At 44.0% G+C, this 22,229-nt stretch overlaps 1 protein-coding gene across 1 annotated transcript in view; it reads right to left on the reverse strand.

The window, feature by feature from the left end:
- Positions 1-3,891: 3,891 nt before the first annotated feature.
- The window catches only part of TYRP1 (tyrosinase related protein 1), a 39,227-nt gene continuing 20,889 nt past the window's right edge, over positions 3,892-22,229 (reverse strand). The window contains exons 7-8 of the mRNA XM_068234998.1: positions 14,608-14,754; positions 3,892-9,087 (exon numbers count right to left, since the gene is read on the reverse strand). Coding sequence (XP_068091099.1) covers positions 8,897-9,087; positions 14,608-14,754 — 338 coding nt within the window. The 3' untranslated portion in view covers positions 3,892-8,896. The remainder of the gene's footprint in view (positions 9,088-14,607; positions 14,755-22,229) is intronic.

Here is a 22,229-nt window from a genome sequence, read left to right on the forward strand (position 1 = left end):
CCATTCACGGGAAAAAATCCGCGTGGTTGGGTGGACGCGGACGAAAATCCGCATGCGGCAGGGCCGAATGCGGATTTTTTTTTTCAACCACGCGGATTTCCGAATTCGTGGATGAGGCACATCCGAGCATCCCTGGTACGGGCATGGGCGGAGCGATCGCGTCATTCGTGACGCGATCCTCCGCCGGGGACTGGCTTCGCCCCCCTCGCGCTGTAACCCGCCGGCCGTTCGGAAGCGCCGGCGGGTTACTAGCACCCGGATCGCCGCATACAAAGTGTATTATACAGGCTGCCTCCTGCCCTGGTGGTCCCAGTGTCCGAGCGACCACCAGGGCAGGCTGCAGTCACCCTAGTCTGCACCCAAGCACACTGATTTTCCCCCCCCCCTGCCCCCTGATCGCCCACAGCACCCCTCAGACCCCCCCCGCCCACCCTGTTTGCACCCAATCACCCCCCTAATCACCCATCAATCACTCCCTGTCACTATCTGTAAACGCTATTTTTTTTTATTCCCTAAACTGCCCCCTGCTCCCTCCTGATCACCCCCCACACCCCTCAGATTCTCTCCAGACCCCCCCCCCCCCTGTGTACTGTATGCATCTATCCCCCTGATCACTTGTCAATTACCTGTACCAGCAATCTGATCACCCACCCACACCAATAGATCGCCCGCAGATCAGACGTCAGATCACCTCCCAAGTGCAGTGTTTACATCTGTTCTCTACCCTAAACACCCACTAATTACCCATCAATCACCCATCAATCACCCCCTATCACCACCTGTCACTGTTACCCATCAGATCAGACCCTAATCTGCCCCTTGCGGGCACCCAATCACCCGCCTACACGCTCAGATTGCCCTCAGACCCCCCCTTATCAATTCGCCAGTGCATTATTTACATCTGTTCTTCCCTGTAATAACCCACTGATTACCTGTCAATCACCCCCTGTCACTGCCACCCATCAATCACCCCCTGTCACTGCCACCCATCAATCAGCCCCTAACCTGCCCCTTGCGGGCAATCTGATCACCTACCCACACCAATAGATCGCCCGCAGATCCGACGCCAGATCACCTCACAAATGCATTGTTTACATATGTTCTCTACCCTAAACACCCACTAATTACCCATCAATCACCCCCTGTCACTGCTACCCATCAGATTAGACCCCTATCTGCCCCTAGGGCACTCAATCACCCGCCCACACCCTCAGAACGCCCTCAGACCCCAGCCCTGATCACCTCCCCAGTGCATTGCTTGCATCTATTCCCCCCTCTAATCACACCTTGAGACACCCATCAATCACCTCCTGTCACCCCCTAGCACACCTACCCATCAGATCAGGCCCTAATTTGCCCCGTGTTGGCTCCTGATCACTCGGCCAAACCCTCAGATCCCCCTCAGACCCCCATCCGATCACCTCCCCAGTGCATTGATTGCATCTATTTTCCCCTCTAACCACCCCCTGAAACACCCATCAATCACCTCCTGCCACCTCCCTAGCACTCCTATCCATCAGATCAGGCCCAATACAATCTGTCATCTAAAAGGCCACCCTGCTTATGACCGGTTCCACAAAATTCGCCCCCTCATAGACCACCTGACATCAAAATTTGCAGATGCTTATACCCCTGAACAGTCATTTTGAGACATTTGGTTTCCAGACTACTCACGGTTTTGGGCCCGTAAAATGCGAGGGCGGTAAAGGAACCCCACAAGTGACCCCATTTTAGAAAAAATACACCCCAAGGTATTCTGTTAGGTGTATGACCAGTTCATAGATTTTATTTTTTGTCAAAAGTTAGCGGAAATTGATTTTTATTGTTTTTTTTCACAAAGTGTCATTTTTCACTAACTTGTGACAAAAAATAAAATATTCTATGAACTCGCCATATACCTAACGGAATACCTTGGGGTGTCTTCTTTCTAAAATGGGGTCACTTGTGGGGTTCCTATACTGCCCTGGCATTTTAGGGGCCTTAAACCGTGTTGAGTAGTCTAGAAAACAAATGCCTCAAAATGACCCTTAGCGCACCTAGGCTGCAAAAAAGTGTCACATGTGGTATCGCCGTACTCAGGAGAAGTAGTATAATGTGTTTTGGGGTGTATTTTTACACATACCCATGCTGGGTGGGAGAAATATCTCTGTAAATGACAATTGTTTGATATTTTTTTTACAAACAATTGTCCATTTACAGAGATATTTCTCCCACTCAGCATGGGTATGTGTAAAAATACACCCCAAAACACATTATACTACTTCTCCTGAGTACGGCGATACCACATGTGTGGCACCTTTTTGCACCCTAACTGCGCTAAGGGGCCCAAAGTCCAATGAGTACCTTTAGGATTTCACAGGTCATTTTTGTTTCAAGACTACTCCTCACGGTTTAAGGCCCCTAAAACGCCATGGCAGTATAGGAACCCCACAAATGACCCCATTCTAGAAAGAAGACACCGAAAGGTATTACGTTAGGTGTATGGTGAGTTCATAGAAGTTTTTATTTTTTGTCACAAGTTAACGGAAAATGACACTTTGTGAAAAAAAAAACATTTAAAATCAATTTCCGCTAACTTGTGACAAAAAATAAAATCTTCTATGAACTCACCATACTCCTAACGGAATACCTTGGGGTGTCCTCTTTCTAGAATGGGGTCATTAGTGGGGTTCCTATACTGCCCTGGCATTTTAGGGGCCCTAAACCGTGAGGCGTAGTCTTGAAACAAAAATGACCTGTGAAATCCTAAAGGTACTCATTGGAGTTTGGGCCCCTTAGCGCAGTTAGGGTGCAAAAAAGTGCCACACATGTGGTACCGACGTACTCAGGAGAAGTAGTATAATGTGTTTTGGGGTGTATTTTTACACATACCCATGCTGAGTGGGAGAAATATCTCTGTAAATGGACAATTGTGTGTAAAAAAAAATCAAATAATTGTCATTTACAGAGATATTTCTCCTACCCAGCATGGGTATGTGTAAAAATACACCCCAAAACACATTATACTACTTCTCCTGAGTACGGCGGTACCACATGTGTGGCACTTTTTTACACCCTAAGTGCGCTAAGGGGCCCAAAGTCCAATGAGTACCTTTAGGATTTCACAGGTCATTTTGCGACATTTGGTTTCAAGACTACTCCTCACGGTTTAGGCCCCTAAAATGCCAGGGCAGTATAGGAAAATGACAGTACGGCGATACCACATGTGTGGCACTTTTTTGCAGCCTAACTCTGCTAAGGGGCCCAAAGTCCAATGAGCACCTTTAGGCTTTACAGGTGTGCTTACAAATTAGCACCCCCCAAAATGCCAGGACAGTAAACACACCCCACAAATGACCCCATTTTGGAAAGTAGACACTTCAAGGTATTCAGAGAGGGGCATGGTGAGTCCGTGGCAGATTTCATTTTTTTTTTTGTCACAAGTTAGCAGAAATGGAAACTTTTTTTTTTTCTTGTCACAAACTGTCATTTTCCGCTAACTTGTGACAAAAAATAATATCTTCTATGAACTCACTATGCCTCTCAGTGAATACTTTGGGATGTCTTCTTTCCAAAATGGGGTCACTTGTGGGGTATTTATACTATCCTGGAATTCTAGCCCCTCATGAAACATGACAGGTGGTCAGAAAGGTCATAGATGCTACAAAATGGGAAAATTCACTTGTTGCACCATAGTTTGTAAACGCTATAACTTTTACCCAAACCAATAAATATAGGCTGAATGGGTTTTTTTTATCAAAAACATGTTTGTCCACATTTTTCGTACTGCATGTATACAGAAATTTTACTTTATTTGAAAAATGTCAGCACAGAAAGTTAAAAAAATCATTTTTTTGACAAAATTCATGTCTTTTTTGATGAATATAATAAAAAGTAAAAATCGCAGCAGCAATCAAATAGCACCAAAAGAAAGCTTTATTAGTGACAAGAAAAGGAGCCAAAATTCATTTATGTGGTAGGTTGTATGAGGGAGCAATAAACTGTGAAAGCTGCAGTGGTCTGAATGGAAAAAAAAAGGGTCTGGTCCTTAAGGGGGGTAAAGCCCGCGGTCCTCAAGTGGTTAAAATAGACCACCCAAAAAATGTGGATTATCAGCTAGAGTCATTTTTTTTTAAATTACTTTATTGTTAGACACATCTTTATTAAAACAAGACACTTTGGCTTACAAAGCTTGTAAGTAAAACCAGCAGAAATGTATTTTAAATGTGTCAATCAGGACTTCTCTTCATTATTGATTACTCTAAGATCAATTATTTACAGGAAACAAAAATATGGATTTTACACACTACCAAGTGCAAATCATTAGTTTTTAATTTTTCATTATGATGTATTTTCACGATGGTGTTAATTATATATGGAAGGTTCTTCAAGGTTTTAAAGGGTATCTACAGTATTGACACCTAAAGAACTAAGTAGAATATTACATTGTTTTTCTGAAAGAATAAGGAACAGATTTTCTATTTTTTTTTGTTCTTTAGGGTATTTTGACACAAACTGTATTTTTAAAATCAGTAATTGGTAAAAAAAAAAAAAAAAAAAAGGCACCATATACAGCTGCTATTCTAATTTTTGGCTGGTAAGATGGGTGCTAGGAAATAGGATATCTGTAATTTTAAAGATATTCTACTGTCCCCAATCGCTGTCGCTGGTAGTAGAATATCTGTAATTATACTGATATTCTACCATCACTCACTATAACCTAATTTTCACATAAGCCCTCTCCATCTACACCTAAAACTAGCCTCCACCACCTACTCCTAACACTAATCTCCCCCATGTATACCTTACACTAACCTCCCACCACCTACTTCTAACACTAGCCTTCCCCCTGTATAAGCCTAACACTAACCTTCCCCCACCTACTCCTAACTCTAACCTTCCCTGGCATTAAAGCAACAATTTACCCAAGTGCCTTTAAGGCAGGGAACACACTTGTCTTTCAGTTTTTTGCCCGCATTTTTTTGCATGTGTTTTCTGCGCACCATGTGTGTTTGTATGAAAAAAAAATGTGCATTTTTTTTACAGCAGCTAATATAATTGATAGAGAAAATTGACAAGATGTGCAGAATTATCCTACAGAAATGTTTTTTTACCCCCGCAAAAAAATGCATTGAGTGTGAACTAGACTATTGATTAACATCAGTTCTCAGTTTTTCTGTGCTGAAAACACGCACGAAAACAGTCAAGTGTGTTCCCTGCCTAAAACCATTCTTTGAACTTTCCTGATTGTGTAGCGATTCGCGATTAGCGTTTTAAAGTCTGATTGGTCCTTTCAATTAATTTTAATTTTGTTACAGTGTGTGGTAACGTTAAAACGCTAGCAAAATCGCTCCATGCAGGTTTTGATGAGTGATTACGCCAGCGTTTATATACTTTACATTGAAGCGCTAACACTCCCAAAATGCTGCATGTCCTGTGTTTGCGATTTGAGGAATCGCAAACGCTCCAGTGGAAGTTGCCCCATCCATTTACATTAGCTGAGCGTTTTGGCAAAGCGCTAGCGTTCTGCAACGCTACAAAAATGCTCTCAAAATCACCCTTGTGCGTTCAAGCCCTAAGAGTAGGAACACACTAGGCAGAATTGCATATGCGGTTTCCATAGCATATAGTGAAAAATGCATATGCGATTCTGCCTAGTGTGTTCCTAGCCTCAATGGCTGTAGCTTGAGGTGCTTTGATGGCTAATTTACCAGCTCAAAGCTCTCACCCACGGCTGCACAAGCACCATCTTGTTAACATGTTTCATCACCTATTTCATCGAGAAATAATTACTGCAGCATCTACAGCCAGGAATGGCAAGCCCTGAGCAGATAGTTACAGTACTAATAATATCTTTACATGCATCTGTATTGTGCAAGTACAAATGTGCATATACAGTACGGTATAAGTGTACATACTCCTATTTAAAGTGTACCCAAGCTGAAGCTCAGTTACAAAATAAGATACTTACCTAAAGAGAGGGATACTTCAGGATCCTATTGAGGGCCCTTTCACAGTGGGGCGGTGCATCAAATTGATGCACTGCTACCACAGCCTAATGAAACTCTATTGGGAAGTTCATACTTCCCACGTTGTGGGTACACTGCACTGGAATTGCCGCATTTAACGCTAGCGCATACCTACATTACCATGCACCTCCTGTGGTGACAAGCGGTGATCTGTGTCTGCCCGATAGTCATGTTAGTCTATGGGGTTGCAGTTTTTTTTAACCATATTGGCATTGCGACATCATAGTATGCAAGCGCATAAAATGTATTTTTACAAAACACTTCCAGGCACCTTTGCATATCTGAAGCAGGAAGTGACCGCAATCACGTGTTGCTTCCTGCTTGGCTGAAAGCCAGACAGGGAATACCGTGTACTAACGCAGTACTCCATGAAGGCCTGTTTTTGGCAGTGCGATGCGGTGGATGCGACGTATCGCAACGCTAACACCAATATGCAGTGTGAAAACAGGCAGCCTGAGGCTTCCCTCAGTGCTCTGATGCCCCCCATTGCTGAGGCCCCCCCCCCCGTAAAGTTGTTGATAAGGCATTGTCAATCATATCAAGGTCGCGCACCTCCTCTTTCATCAGAGTGGCTGCATGTTAGCCTCACGAGCATGCCCACACATGTGCAATAAGCACAGAGCCACTCTTGTATGAGTGGCTCCATGCTACTGAACATGCATGGCCATGCTTGCGTGGCTACTGCACAGGAGAGGAGTGTGGGCCGTATTGTAGAGGGAGGCCACGCTGAGTAAAGGGTGACCTAGGAGCACAGAGGGAAGCCTCAAAAGAATCCTGAGGTTTCCCTCTCTGTAGGTAAATATCTCTTTTTGGACCAGAGCTTAGGCTCGGGTTTCCTTTAACCTCCCCCTCAGTCCGATTATTTTAGTATTTTTTAAATGTAAAGTAGTACATTCTTTATTGCTCTACATTTAGAAATACTGAAATTATCAGATTACCAGCGTAGGTAGACATTGAGGTCTCCTCCAGTATTGGAAGCCAGAGAGTGCCCCCCCCCCCCCCCGTATAGGTAGCCAGAGAGTGCCCTACCAGAATAGGTAGTCAGAGGTCACTTCCTCCTGTTATGGGTAGCCAGAGAGTGCCTCCCAGTATAGGTGGCCAGAGAGGCCGACATGCTATAGGTAGCTAGAGTGAACATAAAGATAGCCAGACAGTACCTCCAGTACAGGTAGCCAGAGAGTCCCCCCCCCCCTTGGAATATGTAGCCAGAGAGTGCCCCCTAGTATGGGTAGTTGGGGGAAGCTCCAAACCCCATGCAGTAGAGAGGTGTAGAGCTCAATTCTTAGGATCTGGCACTGGCAGACAGCTTCTCCTCCAAGTTGCTCTGTCTCTATGGTGGGCGTGCCGTCTGTCATTAAGTGACAGGCAGTGCTTGCTTCATGGTGAAGATGGAGTACCTAGAATGAGAGGATGCAGACAGGTTGCAAGTGGCACCTGGGTAGGTGAGTTGTACACCCTTCAGCTGCACTCTGCAGATAGCCCCACCCATCAGTTTCTCAAAGTGTGGCTCAAGTTTACTGCTTTTGGGACTTTTATCTAACCCTGAGCCACACTCGGTAATACTGCCGGGAAGGTTAATAATACATTTTTCTTTTTAGCACAGCAGTTGTGAATGTTCGAAAGCTTTTAGCACTAGGCTGGAGGCAGATCACCTCACGATTTCTAGTCCTGGAAAGATTCATGCTTTTCCCTAGCATAACTTGTTACAGGATTCTGTCACTCACTATCCTGGTGCCCAAGCTATGCAATTTTAGAGAGTGTTTTCATAATTCGTTTCAATGCATCTTGAACTTGTATAAAACAAAGCTGAGGCCATTTATTTAAATTTGTTTGACAAGGCCTTTGTTCAATTTAAAAGTTTCATGCAGTCAGAGCATACTTTCAAGTCCATAGACACACACAAACACCCTGACTCAAGCCATTAGAATATGGGGGTGTCTTCCTGAGGCTGGAGAACAGTGGAAAACACAAGTGATATAACAATCCTGGACTACATTGTTTTAAAATATATTTGCCACAAAGAAGAAATACCAAAGGTCTGTCTGCCTCACCTGAGATATATCAGAACTCAACGGAGATTGCTGAAATATCACAAAACTAGAGTGTGTGCTATTGCAGTCACAGGTATGTCCTACAGCAAGAACGTATCTGTAGAAAAAGAGCAACCCTACTTAGGTGAAACGACAGCAGTCTCTTAACTAATTATTACATTTTTAACCTCACCATGTGATATATTCAAGAAAATGCACAAAGCATTTTTTCTGATGCTTACACAAGTAAAAATGTGTCCATAACACAAGAAGAGCAACATGGGTTGTATACACAAAACGTGCACATTACTAGTATAACACACATTATGAAAATGGCACAATGTACATTAATTAGCAAATAATGCTTTGTGTACATACCTGAGCTGTGCTATTTGTGCAAAGTGCACTACATTACTTGTGTAAGTACCGGCAAACTTGTACTGTGCAGATTTGTGAATACACCCCTATGATATTACGGGATTGATGGGTAAAAAAACCCTTCTCATGAGTTACTTTACTTATATTTAAATTCAGCTATAAGGTGAGTTAATTCTTAATGAAAACACATACTAATTCACAGGTTTTGTGAATCAATCCCTACTGAACAAAAGATTGCATCTCTGATCTGAACCATATCAAACAAATGGGTAAAAGATAATGAAGACATCTAGGTTTGCTGGACTACTTATCTTTTCCATTGTTCCCCAAATTTAGCATCTATTGCTTGAAAGCTATTCAGCAGCACACAAGTAATTCTACATAACTCCACAGAATTACAATTATATAACAGTTGCTGTTATCAGCACTGCTACAAAGGCATTTTAAGTGGGGAAGAAAAGTCTGTATGCATTGGGAACATCACACTGATTGAGTGCTTTCCTTGTCTTCAGCATAACGTGGATAGGATTCACCAAGGAGGGGCTGTAGTGCTTCATTTTTCTTGTTTCTGCGGTGAAGAGCACATGTGGTGCCAGCAAAGATTATAGCCACAAGACCCAAAGCGGCTATAACTGTAATGGTGATAATCTCAGTACTTTGCAAAGGACGACCTAAAGAAATAGAAGGCATATTAGATCAATAGATATACCCATGCTTTTCACAAAATCAACACTTCACCTTGATATGACCAATGCTGTATGACACAAAAACTTGAAATCGCTGTTAGCAGATGCATAGTTCACTACTGAAGAGAGTTGGGCCCTTATCAATTATTTCTTTCTCCTAAGTAATCTACTAGGAGATAATTGTTCCTCTTCTGTTAACTTTTCAGCACTCTACAACAGAAAAAGTACCAAAAGTAAGTAAAAAATTACTAGAAAAATTATTCTGAGTATTTTCTTACTTGCTCTGGTTTAACTTCCCTGGCGTTCAATTTCCCCAGGTTTTTGTAAAAAAATAAAAAGTGATCCAAATAATTATCATAACCATTTTTTTCCTGTAACTTGCCAAATGTGTCGAGTAGAGAAGGCCCGAACCTCCGATTTTAGGTTCGCAAACCTCCGCAAACGTTTGTGAACTTGCAAACGTTCGCGAACCGCCATAGACTTCAATGGGGAGGTGAACTTGAAAATTTAGAAAAAATTATGCTGGCCAGAAAAGTGATGGAAAAGATCTTTCAGGTCATCTAACACCTGGAGGGAGACATGGTTGAGTGGGATAGATGTCAAGTCAAATTTTTTTTAATTTTCATGCTAAGCAGCGTTTTAAAGGCAGAAGTCACATTCAATGCTAAATTGCAGGCCTAAACTACTGCATGTGTAATTCCTCCCTTCCTCCCTCGCTCCCTCTGATTTTGTCTTCCAGGGATTTGAAGGCTGTCAAAAGCAAGCTCACATACATTAGCCAGAATTCGAACCCAGGTCAACTGCTTGGAAGGAAGCTATGCTCACCACTATACCACCATTGGCCAGGAATCGAGCCAAGGTCAACTAACATTACAGGCTGAAGCCAGCCATTTCACTCATCTCTTCAACTACAAGAAAGGCCCAGGAGGAGTCTTAGCTACCGTAATATCTAAGTTACGGCAGGGCCCTTATTACACTTTCTCTTACAGAGCTATGGAAATCGTAAAGCGAGGTGCAAAAATTAAATCATGCCTAGCAGGGGATGGTTTCAATCCATCAACCTCTGGGTTATGGGCCCAGCACACTGCCGCTGCACCACTCTGCTGCCACACAGTGAATGCTTCGTTGTAGGAAAAAGTGATGGTAAACTTCTTGGACCAGACTTACTTCCTCCTTCCAAAAGACACACATACATCCCCATAAAATCATTTAGCACCAACTGCATACACAGTGTCTGTGGCACAATTGGTTAGTGCATTTGGCTGTTAACCAAAAGGTTGGTGGTTCAAGCCCACCCAGGGATGGCCTTGACTTTTGTGTTCAACAGTTGTCCGAAGAGAACCCCAGATAGCCATTTAGCAGCAACTACATACACAGTGTCTGTGGCACAATCGGTTAGTGCATTTGGCTGGTAACTGAAAGGTTGGTGGTTCCAGCCCACGCAGGGACGGTTTTGTGTTTTGTGAAGGGAACTAATGTACCCTTCTTAAACTCTAAGATTGTATACAAATGTAAGCAGACTGCAGAGTGGCACAGCGGAAGTGTGCTGGGCCCATAACCCAGATGTTGATGGATTGAAACCATCCCCTACTAGGCATGATTTAATTTTTGCACCTCGCTTTATCGCATGGGCAAAACGGTTTCCATAGCTCTGTCAGAGAAAGTGTAATAAGGGCCCTGCCGTAACTTAGATATTACAGTAGCTAAGACTCCTCCTGGGCCTTAGTGGTGAGCATAGCTTCCTTCCAAGCAGTTGACCTGGATTTGAATTCTGGCCAATGTATGTGAGCTTGCTTTTCACAGCCTACAAATCCCTGAAAGACAAAATCAGAGAGAGAGAGAGAGAGAGAGGGAGAGGGGGAGGGAAAAAACCCCACAAGAACAAGATTACTCGCAAGCAAGCCGACCCGCATATAAGCCGACTCCCCAACTTTTACCTGAAAAACCAGGGAAAAATGATTGACCCTCATATAAGACGGGGGTAGGAAATGCTGTCCGTGTGATTCCCCCCAGTGTGTCCCGGTATAGCTAGTATAGTGCCCAGTAGGGGTAGGTAGTGCCTCAGTATAGCTAGTATAGTGCCCAGTATGGGTAGGTAGTGCCCCAGTATAGCTAGTATAGTGCCCAGTATGTGTAAGTAGTGCCCCAGTATATCTAGTAAAGTGCCCAGTATAGCTAGTAAAGTGCCCAGTATGGGTAGGTAGTGCCCCAGTATAGCTAGTATAGTGCCCAGTATAGCTAGTATCGTGCCCAGCATAGCTAGTAAAGTGCCCAGTATGGGTAGGTAGTGCCCCAGTATAGCTAGTATAGTGCCCAGTATAGCTAGTATAGTGCCCAGTATAGCTAATATAGTGCCCAGTATAGCTAGTATCGTGCCCAGTATAGCTAGTAAAGTGCCCAGTATGGGTAGGTAGTGCCCTAGTATAGTGCCCAGTATAGGTAGGTAGTGCACCCCCCGCTCCCCCCACAGCCGCCGCTGGTATTACCTTAGCTCGGCGCCGCTTCTTCTATTCCCATGTCCTGCTCGTAGTAACTAATTCACAGCAGAGCGCCCCACGGTGGCTGCTGTGATGAGGGAGGAAGCCGTAGAGAGAGCGGCTTCCTGTGTCGCTGTTACTATGGGAACCGCTCTCTCTATGGCTTCTTCCCTCATCACAGCAGCCGCCGTGGGGTGCGCTGCTGTGAATTAGTTAGTGGGGGGGATTTCTATCACGGACCACATGACTCGCAAGAAAGCTGACCCCCCAACTTTTGACCCACTTTTTGGGGGTCAAAATTCTGCTTGCTTGCCAGTATATACGGTAGTTCTCAAAAGAGCAGTTGTGGGGTGCTATTTTAGGAATAACAATCAGCCAGGAGCAAGCTAACAAGCTTAGAAGAGCCTAACTAATCTTACCCTATGACAGTCTGCCAGCATGCTTGCACTTCACTAATTACTACAGGGACACGAACGACTATAATGGCCGGCGCTGCCTGCCTTATATAAGGGGGGGTGGGTGGTGGCTCCTGGAGATAGTGCAGCCTGATTGGCTACAACGGGCCTGCTGTCTGTGATGTATAGGGTCAAAGTTGACCCTAATGGTGCACTGTGGGGGCGAATCAAACTTCCGGAAAAGTTTGTATGCGAACGCGAACCACCCAAAGTTCGCCTGGAACCATTCGCGGGCGAACTGCTCGGGCCATCTCTAGTGTCGAGCAAGGGTCTAGTATACAGTGCAGGAGAGTATTAACGTGTATGCATGTCAATAGTGTTCACAGCATGTTTTGTATTGACGTGTATATCTGTCAATACTGCTAGGGCGGTTAAAAGACATTTTATTGATAAGGTGTGAAAATGTCACCTAGGAGAAAACGTAGTTAATTGAATAAGGGGCTGTGAGTTGTTAAGAGCATGGGAGATATTAAAATGCCTAGGAGTGCTATTATTTATACTAGTCACCCTCTAGAAGGACTTTCTAACCACCATCTATTACCAGATATTACACAGAATGCAGCATTGGCATCATATTAGCACCAAGCTAAAGTAACTTGAGGCTTGATACATTAACTTCTGCACAGTGCACATAAATGTTACTAGTATTTACACAAGCAATTTAGTAGGTGCAAATGGCTCATTGGCCCATATGAAATTAACTTTTTTCCCTGAATTATATCGCATACGGGCTATTATGCATTATGTACACAGCTATTAACATGTGTTTTGTATACTGAACTCAAGCTGTGCTATTTGTACAATGAAAGCTTGTGTAAATAAATGTTTTGGAAATTGTAACTTTTATGTGAGATTGATGAATTAGACCATTAGTTTCAGAAGCCTCTTCTGTGTGTTCCACCAGACAACCCATGTAGCCAATTATTGGGGGACTGGTATGTTCATATTCCTAGTACAGAAAAATCAAATTCTGTGTGTTTACATCTGTCTTTGGCCTGAAGAATGTAGCTTAGTTCTATATTTAACTGATGCCCTACCCTCCTCCAGAAGTCTCTTTTGGCAAGAAACCCCAGTCTGTTATTAATAAAGCATTGATGGATCTTTTGGGTTTCAGGGTTTGGAGATATTGGGGTTGGACAATCTTCCTTCATGTTAGGTGAGGGAAGGGGAGGATCCCGTGTATAGAATTTATATTACAGTGATTATTGGGTAAGATACTGAATCCCTACTCTACTCTCTCAGTAGTAAGGTATTCAGTCTGGCACAGCTAACTGTCCATTCCTTGCTGTTTTAGAAACAGGACTCAGCACTCTGTCATGCCCTGAGGGGGTTGTGTGAGCTTCATGAAGTGATCAATAACAGGCAATCTATCACACATAAAAGTTGTTTGTTAGGAATTCATGTCAAAATAACTATAGGGTGTTCTATATGTGAGCAAGAATCAGAAGCAGTTTTATAGTGGAGAGTACAGAATATTTGTTTCCATTTGCAACTGATTTTCTTTAGCCAATCTTGCCTATCGCCTAAATTAAAGAGTCAGCAGTCTATTAGCTACAGTAATAGTTGTTTAGCATTACAGCTCATCCGCTTTAGGGCTTATTTGAAATAGCATACCAGGGCCCTTATTAAATTCTCTTTTTCTCCTAAGTTTCCTCCTGTGGTATTTTCACAACTTATTTTTTTAGTACTTTTTAACCTATCTTTTGGTACTTTATCAATTGCAAAATGCTGAAAAGTTATTTTAAACAAAATATGAAAATCTCCTTGCAGAAAAGTTAGGAGAAAAAGTGAATTGAATAAAGGTGCAATTGTTCTTTCAGAGTGTGCAGTGGTGGGTGGGGTTTATAGCTCAACTCTGCAGGATCCGTCAGGCACATGTGACCCATATTCATCCTCTCCTCCAAGGTGTTCTGTCTCTATGGTGGGAGCGCCATCTGTCATTACATGACAGGCAGTGCTTGTGGCATAGAGATAGAGTGCCTAGAAGGAGACGATGAAAATGGGTTGCATGGGGCTCCTGGGTAGGTGAGTTTTACACCCCTTAGCTGCATTCTCTGTATATAGCCCCGCCTACCTGGTTCTTCAAGTGTGGCTCAAGTTTACTGCTTTTGGCACTTTTAATCAACCCCGAGCCACACTCGGGAATATTGCCAAGGAGGTAAATACATTTTTCTATTTAGCGCAGTAATTGTGAATGTCGGAAAGCTTTTCACACTAGGCTGGAGGCAGATCACCTCACCCTTTCTAGTCCTGGAAAGACCCATGCTTTTTCCCTAGCATAACTTGTTACAGGTGCTGAACAAATAATCAGGAGGCATTGTGGAATGTCTAATTTTGTTTTATTGTAGAAAGCATGCAAGGGATTTCAGGACATATATTTCTGCATAAGGTAAGATCATCGTTGCTGCAGAAATTAAGACTATGACAAAAAATGTTTTAAAAAGAAAAAACACTCCAAACCTAGTAAGACAAGAACAGGATCTGGTTGTCCATTTTCTCATAGGAGTACAAACCAAGTTTTTAGTGCTTTAAAAACCAACAATTAGGTTAGTTTCTGCAGCCTTAATACTTACTAGGCCACTGAATATCATATGAATATCCCAGATTATCTGGTGCAGTTAAAAACATTTCATCATTTCTCAATGGAGGCCAAAAAGGAACCATGTTGTATTGTCTGTTGTGGCCTATTGGGGCATTTTCCAGTGGATATTCAGAAATATCTGGAAGACAAAAGAAAGGTTTTATACATCACCATCACCATATATCTCTAGGATATACACAGAATAGTCATCCCCCACCCACTGTAGGCATTACATTAAAGTGAACCTCCAGACTAAAAATTGACTCAGGAGCACTGGAAAGGCCTGGTGTTTCTTTAACAGTTTCACACCGTCAGAACTTTTTTTTCTCTTACACAAGCCTCATTTTTAGCTGCACAGAAGAAAACTGCCCGGGCATTTTTCCCCTAATGCTGTGCAAAGCATGATGGGATTTCTGATGTAATTGTTCTCGTTCTGCTGTTTTGGTGCAATTTTTTTTTTACATTTTGAATTTGACATTTGAAGCCTAGCGCATGCAGCTGGGAGGGGTTATCAGGACAATGGACAGTTGGAACTGTGTCTCCTGCTCCCTGTCACCTCCTTTCAACCAAAAAGATGGCTGCCCCATGACAAAGATGGCAGCCCCCATGAATCACAAACATTTGACTGTTCTTTTAAAACGGGGTGGGTAAGAGATTATATTACCTATCTATTCTAATTAACATAACTAATGTAACTTAATAACAGTATGTTTGTTTAGGCTGAAGTTCCCCTTTAAATAAAGCTGGAAAGTGGTGATTTGATGTATTAGTGACTGGACAAAAAAGCCCAAAACCTACATGCATATGATGATGCTGCCTGGTTATTATGAAGTTAAAAATGTATGATAGCAACACAAAGACAAAATACAAAGCTGTTATGCATAATAGAGAGGTGCTGGATGCTGGGGTAACACATGGGACTTCTGGAAAGCTAGGGCAGTGTTGGGAGGAGTTAAAACATAGGGTGCTCTACAAAACTGAAATTGTGGGGGTCAGCGGAAAGTTTTTATTCCTTGAATCGCTACTCCCTCCCCTCCCCCACCCATTATTTAACCACATAAAAAGCACAACATAAAATTTGAAGGGAAATGTTTTTTTATATCAGATATTGTGTTTTGATACTTTTGATTCATTTTTTTTATAGTGTAATTGTTTGTTCCATAACAATAAAACTGTGACAGATGCAAGGGGTTGGTGAAATTTGCCTTCTTAAAACAGAAGGAAATTTGCAATAATTCAGCTATAAGTGAACATTTGTGGCTACCCACAATGCACCACTACTGAATATGCATATTATCTCTTTTTGCCCCTGTAAGCCAGGCAAACATCCAGAACCGCTGGTGTATAGCAAGCCTATAGCTTTAAATATTACACAGCCACACCAACCCCACATGTAGACAGCCTGTTTCAGGCTTTTGACCCTAATCAGTACATGGCAGGGATTGATATGACTGTATGGGATAGGGCTTGGACAAGTACAACAGAGTAACCCAGCAGCTCGGGGTGACCCAAACTAGAGATGGCCCGAACCTCTGATTTTCGGTTCGCGAACCGCGAATGCGAACTTCTGCAAAAGTTCGGTTTGTGCGAACTTTTGCGAACCGCAATAGACTTCAATGGGGAGGCGAATCTTGAAAACTAGAAACACTTTTGCTGGGCAGAAAAGTGATGGAAAACATGTTTCAAGGGGTCTAACATCTGAGTTTTTTTGGAATGCCAAGATCTGGGTGGATAACCTTTCATTTACGCTCTCATCGGGACTCTGCATAGAGAAGAAGGGAGGCGCTCAGGCAGGGGAGTGAGCCGCCTTTCCATTATCAGGCGCCTATAGGCGCATGCCTGCAGTGCCTTATGGTAAATCTGGTCCTGGGTGCAGGTATCTTTACTGCTGATAAGTGACTCAGTGTAGAATGTTTTTCCCCCCAATGTGAAGTGAACAGGTATATCATCTGATCTCCAGAGAGCTCTGAGGCAGAAGGCTGCAAGACATCATAGACTAGGCTAAGCATCACAGGAAATGAGGGTTTACCGTACATACTAATATGCAGCAATATGTAAATATAAGAAGCATTTATGATGCTGAAACCAGAATAATTAAGGTAAAAAAAATGGGTATTTTGAATAATGTATTAAGTTTTGCTATAAATCATCACAGTACTTCTTTAAATGATATAGATTCCATTCATTAGTGGCCACGAGCCAAACTGGAGACAACGAGACAAGTCTTCAATATGCCGCAGTTGAAGGCGACAGACAACGCCAGGTATAAGAAATAGTATTCATGTCTGGTAAAGCTGTAAAGCACTACTACAGTTTCTTCAGGAGTCAGCCTCTCCTGTCCCCATCACTCATATGCTTTACCATGCTGCAGTTATTTTTGGGTTTACCTAAAGGCATATTTTTTTCTTTGTCATAGAAAAATGTGTTTGGAACATGTTTATTTTTTGTATTTAATGTAATATTTGTAAATGTTGTTATATGTTAGTACTTTTAATTTCAAGATAGATAGCAGAAAAGATTGATGGAGAAATTGTAAATAGTGTTAATGGTGCACTCCAGTTCTCTCTGTTACTTGGACAGTAAGTGAGGGCAGGATATGGCTGCTCCCTGATGCTTTGGACACTCCCTTTAGGGGGAGGGGGGTAGGTCACAAACATTTTGGACTTCAAACACTCTTTACCATGTAGTTGCTTTAAAACTTCCTCCATATCCCCTTTTGCATGTCATAGTGATAGGTCATGCCTTATATATGTTACAGGCAAAGTACGAAATCAGGCATTCTATAGAATGCCTGAAGCGATTAGGCAAAGTACGAAATGTCTGTTTCGTTACGTACTTTGCCTAGGCATTCTATAGAATGCCTGAAGTCGTTCAGGCAAAGTGTAGAATACTCGGTTCTATATAGAATGACTGCTTTTTTTCCCCACACCTTGACTGCAACAGCTGCATACCTGTGCTGTCAGTGAGGCTAGTAATGATGATGATAGGTGTGCATGCATGCTGATATTTCACTGTTTGTGGGAAAGTGCTGCTGTGAAGAAGGAGCCTTCAGGTGCTGCCACCAAGGGGGAGCCCATGAGCAGAGGAAAGTGGAGAGTAAAAGCTGGACATGTGAGGGGGGTGGGGGGGAATGGCAGTTAGGTTTTGGCAGTTGAAGGCTAGTAAGGGGGAAGGAGTCTGAAAAGCCCATGATGCAGCAAAAAAATAAAAAATAAGTTTAGGACCTTTCACACTAGAGGCAGCGGTAGAAAAGTCCAAACCGTTGCCTTTGGCTGTCAGCGTTTTGGTGCGATCTGAAGGTGTTTTAACGCCAATGCATTATATCGATAAAATGAGAAACGCCGCAGTCAGCCCTAAAAAAGCGCCGGGGAGCTTCAAAACGCAACGCTCAAAAACGCGGCGTTAAGTGTGAAAGGTAAAATGAAAGTCTATGGACTTTCATTTTACCATGGAAAATGCCAACTATGGCCGTTGTGGTAAAACACCGCAAAAAAGCCTCTAGTGTGAAATAGCCCTTAGAGTCCTGATACAATGCTCTACATGGCAGCAAGAAATAAGCATGATTTTTTTTTGTGAGAAAATAGAGGCAGAGAGACTAAAGAAGAAACCAGCCATTGGTGAGACTGACAAAGCAAAGCAGAGGCACAGACAACAAGAGAGCACTACTGAAAAAAAAAACTAAAGTAAGGAAGAGAAAGAGAGCTGCAGACATAACAGGAGAGGAGAGAGACCACTCACATTTACAGGCGGGTCGGTTGTACATTCACTTTATAGATGTTACAGGAAAAGTACGAAATCCAGGCATTCTGTAGAATGCCTAGGCAAAGTACGTAACAAAAACAGACATTTCGTACTTTGCCGAACCTGTCGTAGGCATTCTGTAGAATGCCTAGGCAAAGTACATAACAAAAACAGACATTTGCCTAAAATGAATTTTGTACTTTGCCTGTAACATATATGTTTCAGCTGCATTGTCATTTACCACTATTTATTATAAAAATTTAATGATAACAATATACTTGTTTCATTATCCACTTGAGGATGCGGCATCTCTGGTTTTTTAAATACCAGACACTTTTGTAAGAAACTATATGTTTCTATCGACAACAACACACCTTTATTCCGGATTATTATTTCTAAAAATTAGCTGTGATTGACTCACAGTGATCACGGGGTCAGGAACCAATGAAATTGGCATAACAGTAAGGCGAGTAAACTGCAGTATTGCAGTATCAAAGCAAACAAAAGGAGCGCATGAACGCATATGTTGAAATCTACACCTTGGCAGGAATAACGAGCCATAAACAGGGCATAGATTTGAACTATAGCCATCCGGAAGAGGTTAAATTACATCTTTATATTTTGCTTTGGACAGTAATAAGACAGATACACCGCAAGCAATGTCACTGGGTCCATTTGCAACAAACTTAATGAAAAAAAGGAAAGGCAAATGCTTAGCTTTGGTTTAGAACAATTGTAAAAACTCAGAGCACTTTTCTTTAACCACTTGCCGACCGCCCACTACCTATTGGTGGCGGCAAGGTGGCACCCCCAGGACCGCGTGGGCGGCCCCTGGGGGACTGATTAGCTGGGGATTGCATGCAGGGATGCGCGCGCATCCGCCGGCATTAGGCTCCGCCTACTCGTGACATCAACCCGCCAGCCAATTAGCAGCGCCGGCGGGTTGTTAACCCTCCGATCTCCAGTGCAAAAGTGTATAATACACTTTATGTATACAAAGTGTATTATACATCCTGCCTCCTCCCCTGGTGGTCCCAGTGGTCAAGCGACCGCCAGGGGAGGAGGCATCCCTAGTTGTTATCACACACGCACACTGATCCTGCCCTCCCCTGCCCCCTGATCGCCCACAGCACCCCTCAGACCCCCCTGATCACCCCCTCAGACCACTGTTTGCACCCAATCACCCCCCTAATCACCCATCAATCACCCCCTGTCACTATCTGTCAATGCTATATTTTAGATTAGGTCCTAATCTGTCCCCTGGGGGCTCCTGATCACCCCCACTCCCTCAGATCCTCCCAAACATCTATTCTTCCCTGTAATCACCCACTGATCACCTGTCAATCGCCCATCAATCACCCCCTGTCACCACCTGTCACTGCCACCCATCGGATCAGACCCTAACCTGCACCTGATCACTCGCCCACACCCTCAGATCGCCCACAGACCCACCCTCAGATCACCTCCCAAGTGCATTGTGTAACGATTGTGGGCTATCTCCGTGGCCAGCGCACAAGATGTGCGCTGACACCGCGGAAGTCCTCCACAAGCGTGTCAAAATAATAGAACCCAGCTTTTGGTGCAAGCACCAGTAGAGGGGAATTCCCACCGGCAGATGCAGCTGTGGAGTGCAGAGGAACAAACCCTCTGCGCTGCCACAAATGCCAGATGGAAATTGTACGAGAGAAGCAACACAAGGCAAGATAGCCCCCAAAGAGAGAGAGCATAGAGACAGAATCAATGTGTGTCCACCAAACTAGTCGCCACCCAGCGACGGTGAACACACAACGGTGGAAACGAAGTGGGAACGCAATCGCAAGAATGGCGATTGCCAAATAGTGACACCAGACTAAGCAGGACAGAGCACGAGAGTAGCAAAGGCACAGCAAACAACAATAAAAGATAAGGAAAATAATAAACGCTAGCTAAACACGAACACCGCACTCATTCGCAACAGCGAACGCGTTTACAGCGCGGTCTCCGCACGAAAAGCACAACAGAGACAAGCACGCCACCCTAACTAGCCACAAGTAACACAAATGAGCACAAACAGACAAGACAGACAAATGAGGTAGCCAGTAGCAACCGCTGCTCCAGCTTACACTCCAGGAACTCAGATCAGAAGGATCCACAGCCGCTACTGCTAGAGGCTAGCGCGATCCAGACAGACAGATGAGGTAGCCAGTAGCAACCGCTGCTCCAGCTTACACTCCAGGAACTCAGATCAGAAGGATCCACAGCTGCTACCACTAGAGGCTAGCGCGATCCACACAAGACAGAGCGATTCGCTATCAACCGCTGCTGGCGACAGCGCAATTGCGACAGACAAGACAGGATAGAATAGGCAGTACAAATTATACACAAACTGACTGCACTAACTAGGAATGCAAGGAGCACTCCCCAAGAATTAACTATACTGAGATAGCAGTGGCTGACACTCCAGGTGAGTCCAGCAGGAACAAACCTCTATGAGCAGCAAAGGACTCTGGGATCACATGGTATTTATACTGCAAGCCTTCAAAGGAGGCAGCTAGGCCGTTTGCATGACAAGTGTATGCAAATTGCTCAGCAGCAGAACAGGTCTGATACTTGCAAAGCACAGGCAGGTCTCTGTTCCAGAGACCTGCAGCCCTCAGACTTAAGGAATGGACAAACAGCTGTCTGCCCATGCAGACCGCTGAGCAGATCGTTACACATTGTTTATATCTGTTCTCCCCTCTAATCACCCACTTATCACCCATCAATCAACCATCAATCACCCACTGTCACCACCTGTCACTGCTACCCATCAGATCAGACCGTAATCTGCCCCTTGCGGGCATCCAATCACAAGCCCACACCTTCAGATCACCCTCAGACCCCCTCTGATCAACTCGCCAGTGCATTGCTTGCATATATTCTCCCCTGTAATCACCTACTGATCACCTATCAATCACCCCGTCACCCCCTGACACTGCTACCCATCAGATCAGACCCTAATCTGCACTTGCGTTCAGCCTGACCCACCGCAGTGACAGAATTTTTTTTCTGATCACTGCAAAAAACACTGTACATTAGCTGTGGCGCTGTAAAGATCAGTTTTGATTTTTTTTATCAAAACTCAGTGACCACAGCTTTCTACTTCACAAGTACTCCCTTTTACTAGGTAGGTGCTCTTTTTCCTGGGTAGTCTCAGAGGAATACCCCCTAAATTTAGCAGTCCACCATGGCAAAAAAGGCGTATTCCGCTGAAGTGGCCGCTGAGATTCTGGCCCCGTGGGGAGAGTACGATTTGAAAGCCTCATCCGACGAATCATCTGGGTCAGAATACGAACCGGTGAACAGCAGTGGCTCTCTGACCGATAGCAATGACGAGGTTGAGGTCCCGGCTAGAGCCAGGCGTACCACACCCCATGTCACTGGACCGCAGGATCAGACTCAAGGGTAGCAGAGTGGTGCTAGCGCTGATACGAGTTTTCTTGGTGAGGCATGCACCAGCAGCATAGCATCTCCTGGACCTAGCAGCAGTACTACCATAGACCCTGGTGAAGTGACGAGCACCAACATGGTGGTAGAAACTGGTTCATTGGCACGTGCATTAAGACCCGAGTTGCAGCCACCAGCAAAACGGGCCCGTACTACCCATAGTCTCACAGAGGTGCTGGCAAATCCCAGTTGGCAATCCCCTGGTTCCGCCACACCCGTACTGCCCCCTTTCACCGCCCAGTCTGGAGTCCAGGTGGAGACATATAATCTAGGATTGGCCCTAGACTTTTTTCATCTGTTCTGCACCGTGGATCTCTACGACTTAATTGTGGCTGAGACCAACCGTTATGCCACACAATACACAACCGCCAATCCGAGAAGCTACCATGCCCAGCCTTTTTGGTGGAA

The sequence above is a fragment of the Hyperolius riggenbachi genome, chromosome 1 (assembly GCF_040937935.1).
Source record: "Hyperolius riggenbachi isolate aHypRig1 chromosome 1, aHypRig1.pri, whole genome shotgun sequence".
NCBI classification, from domain to species: domain Eukaryota; kingdom Metazoa; phylum Chordata; class Amphibia; order Anura; family Hyperoliidae; genus Hyperolius; species Hyperolius riggenbachi.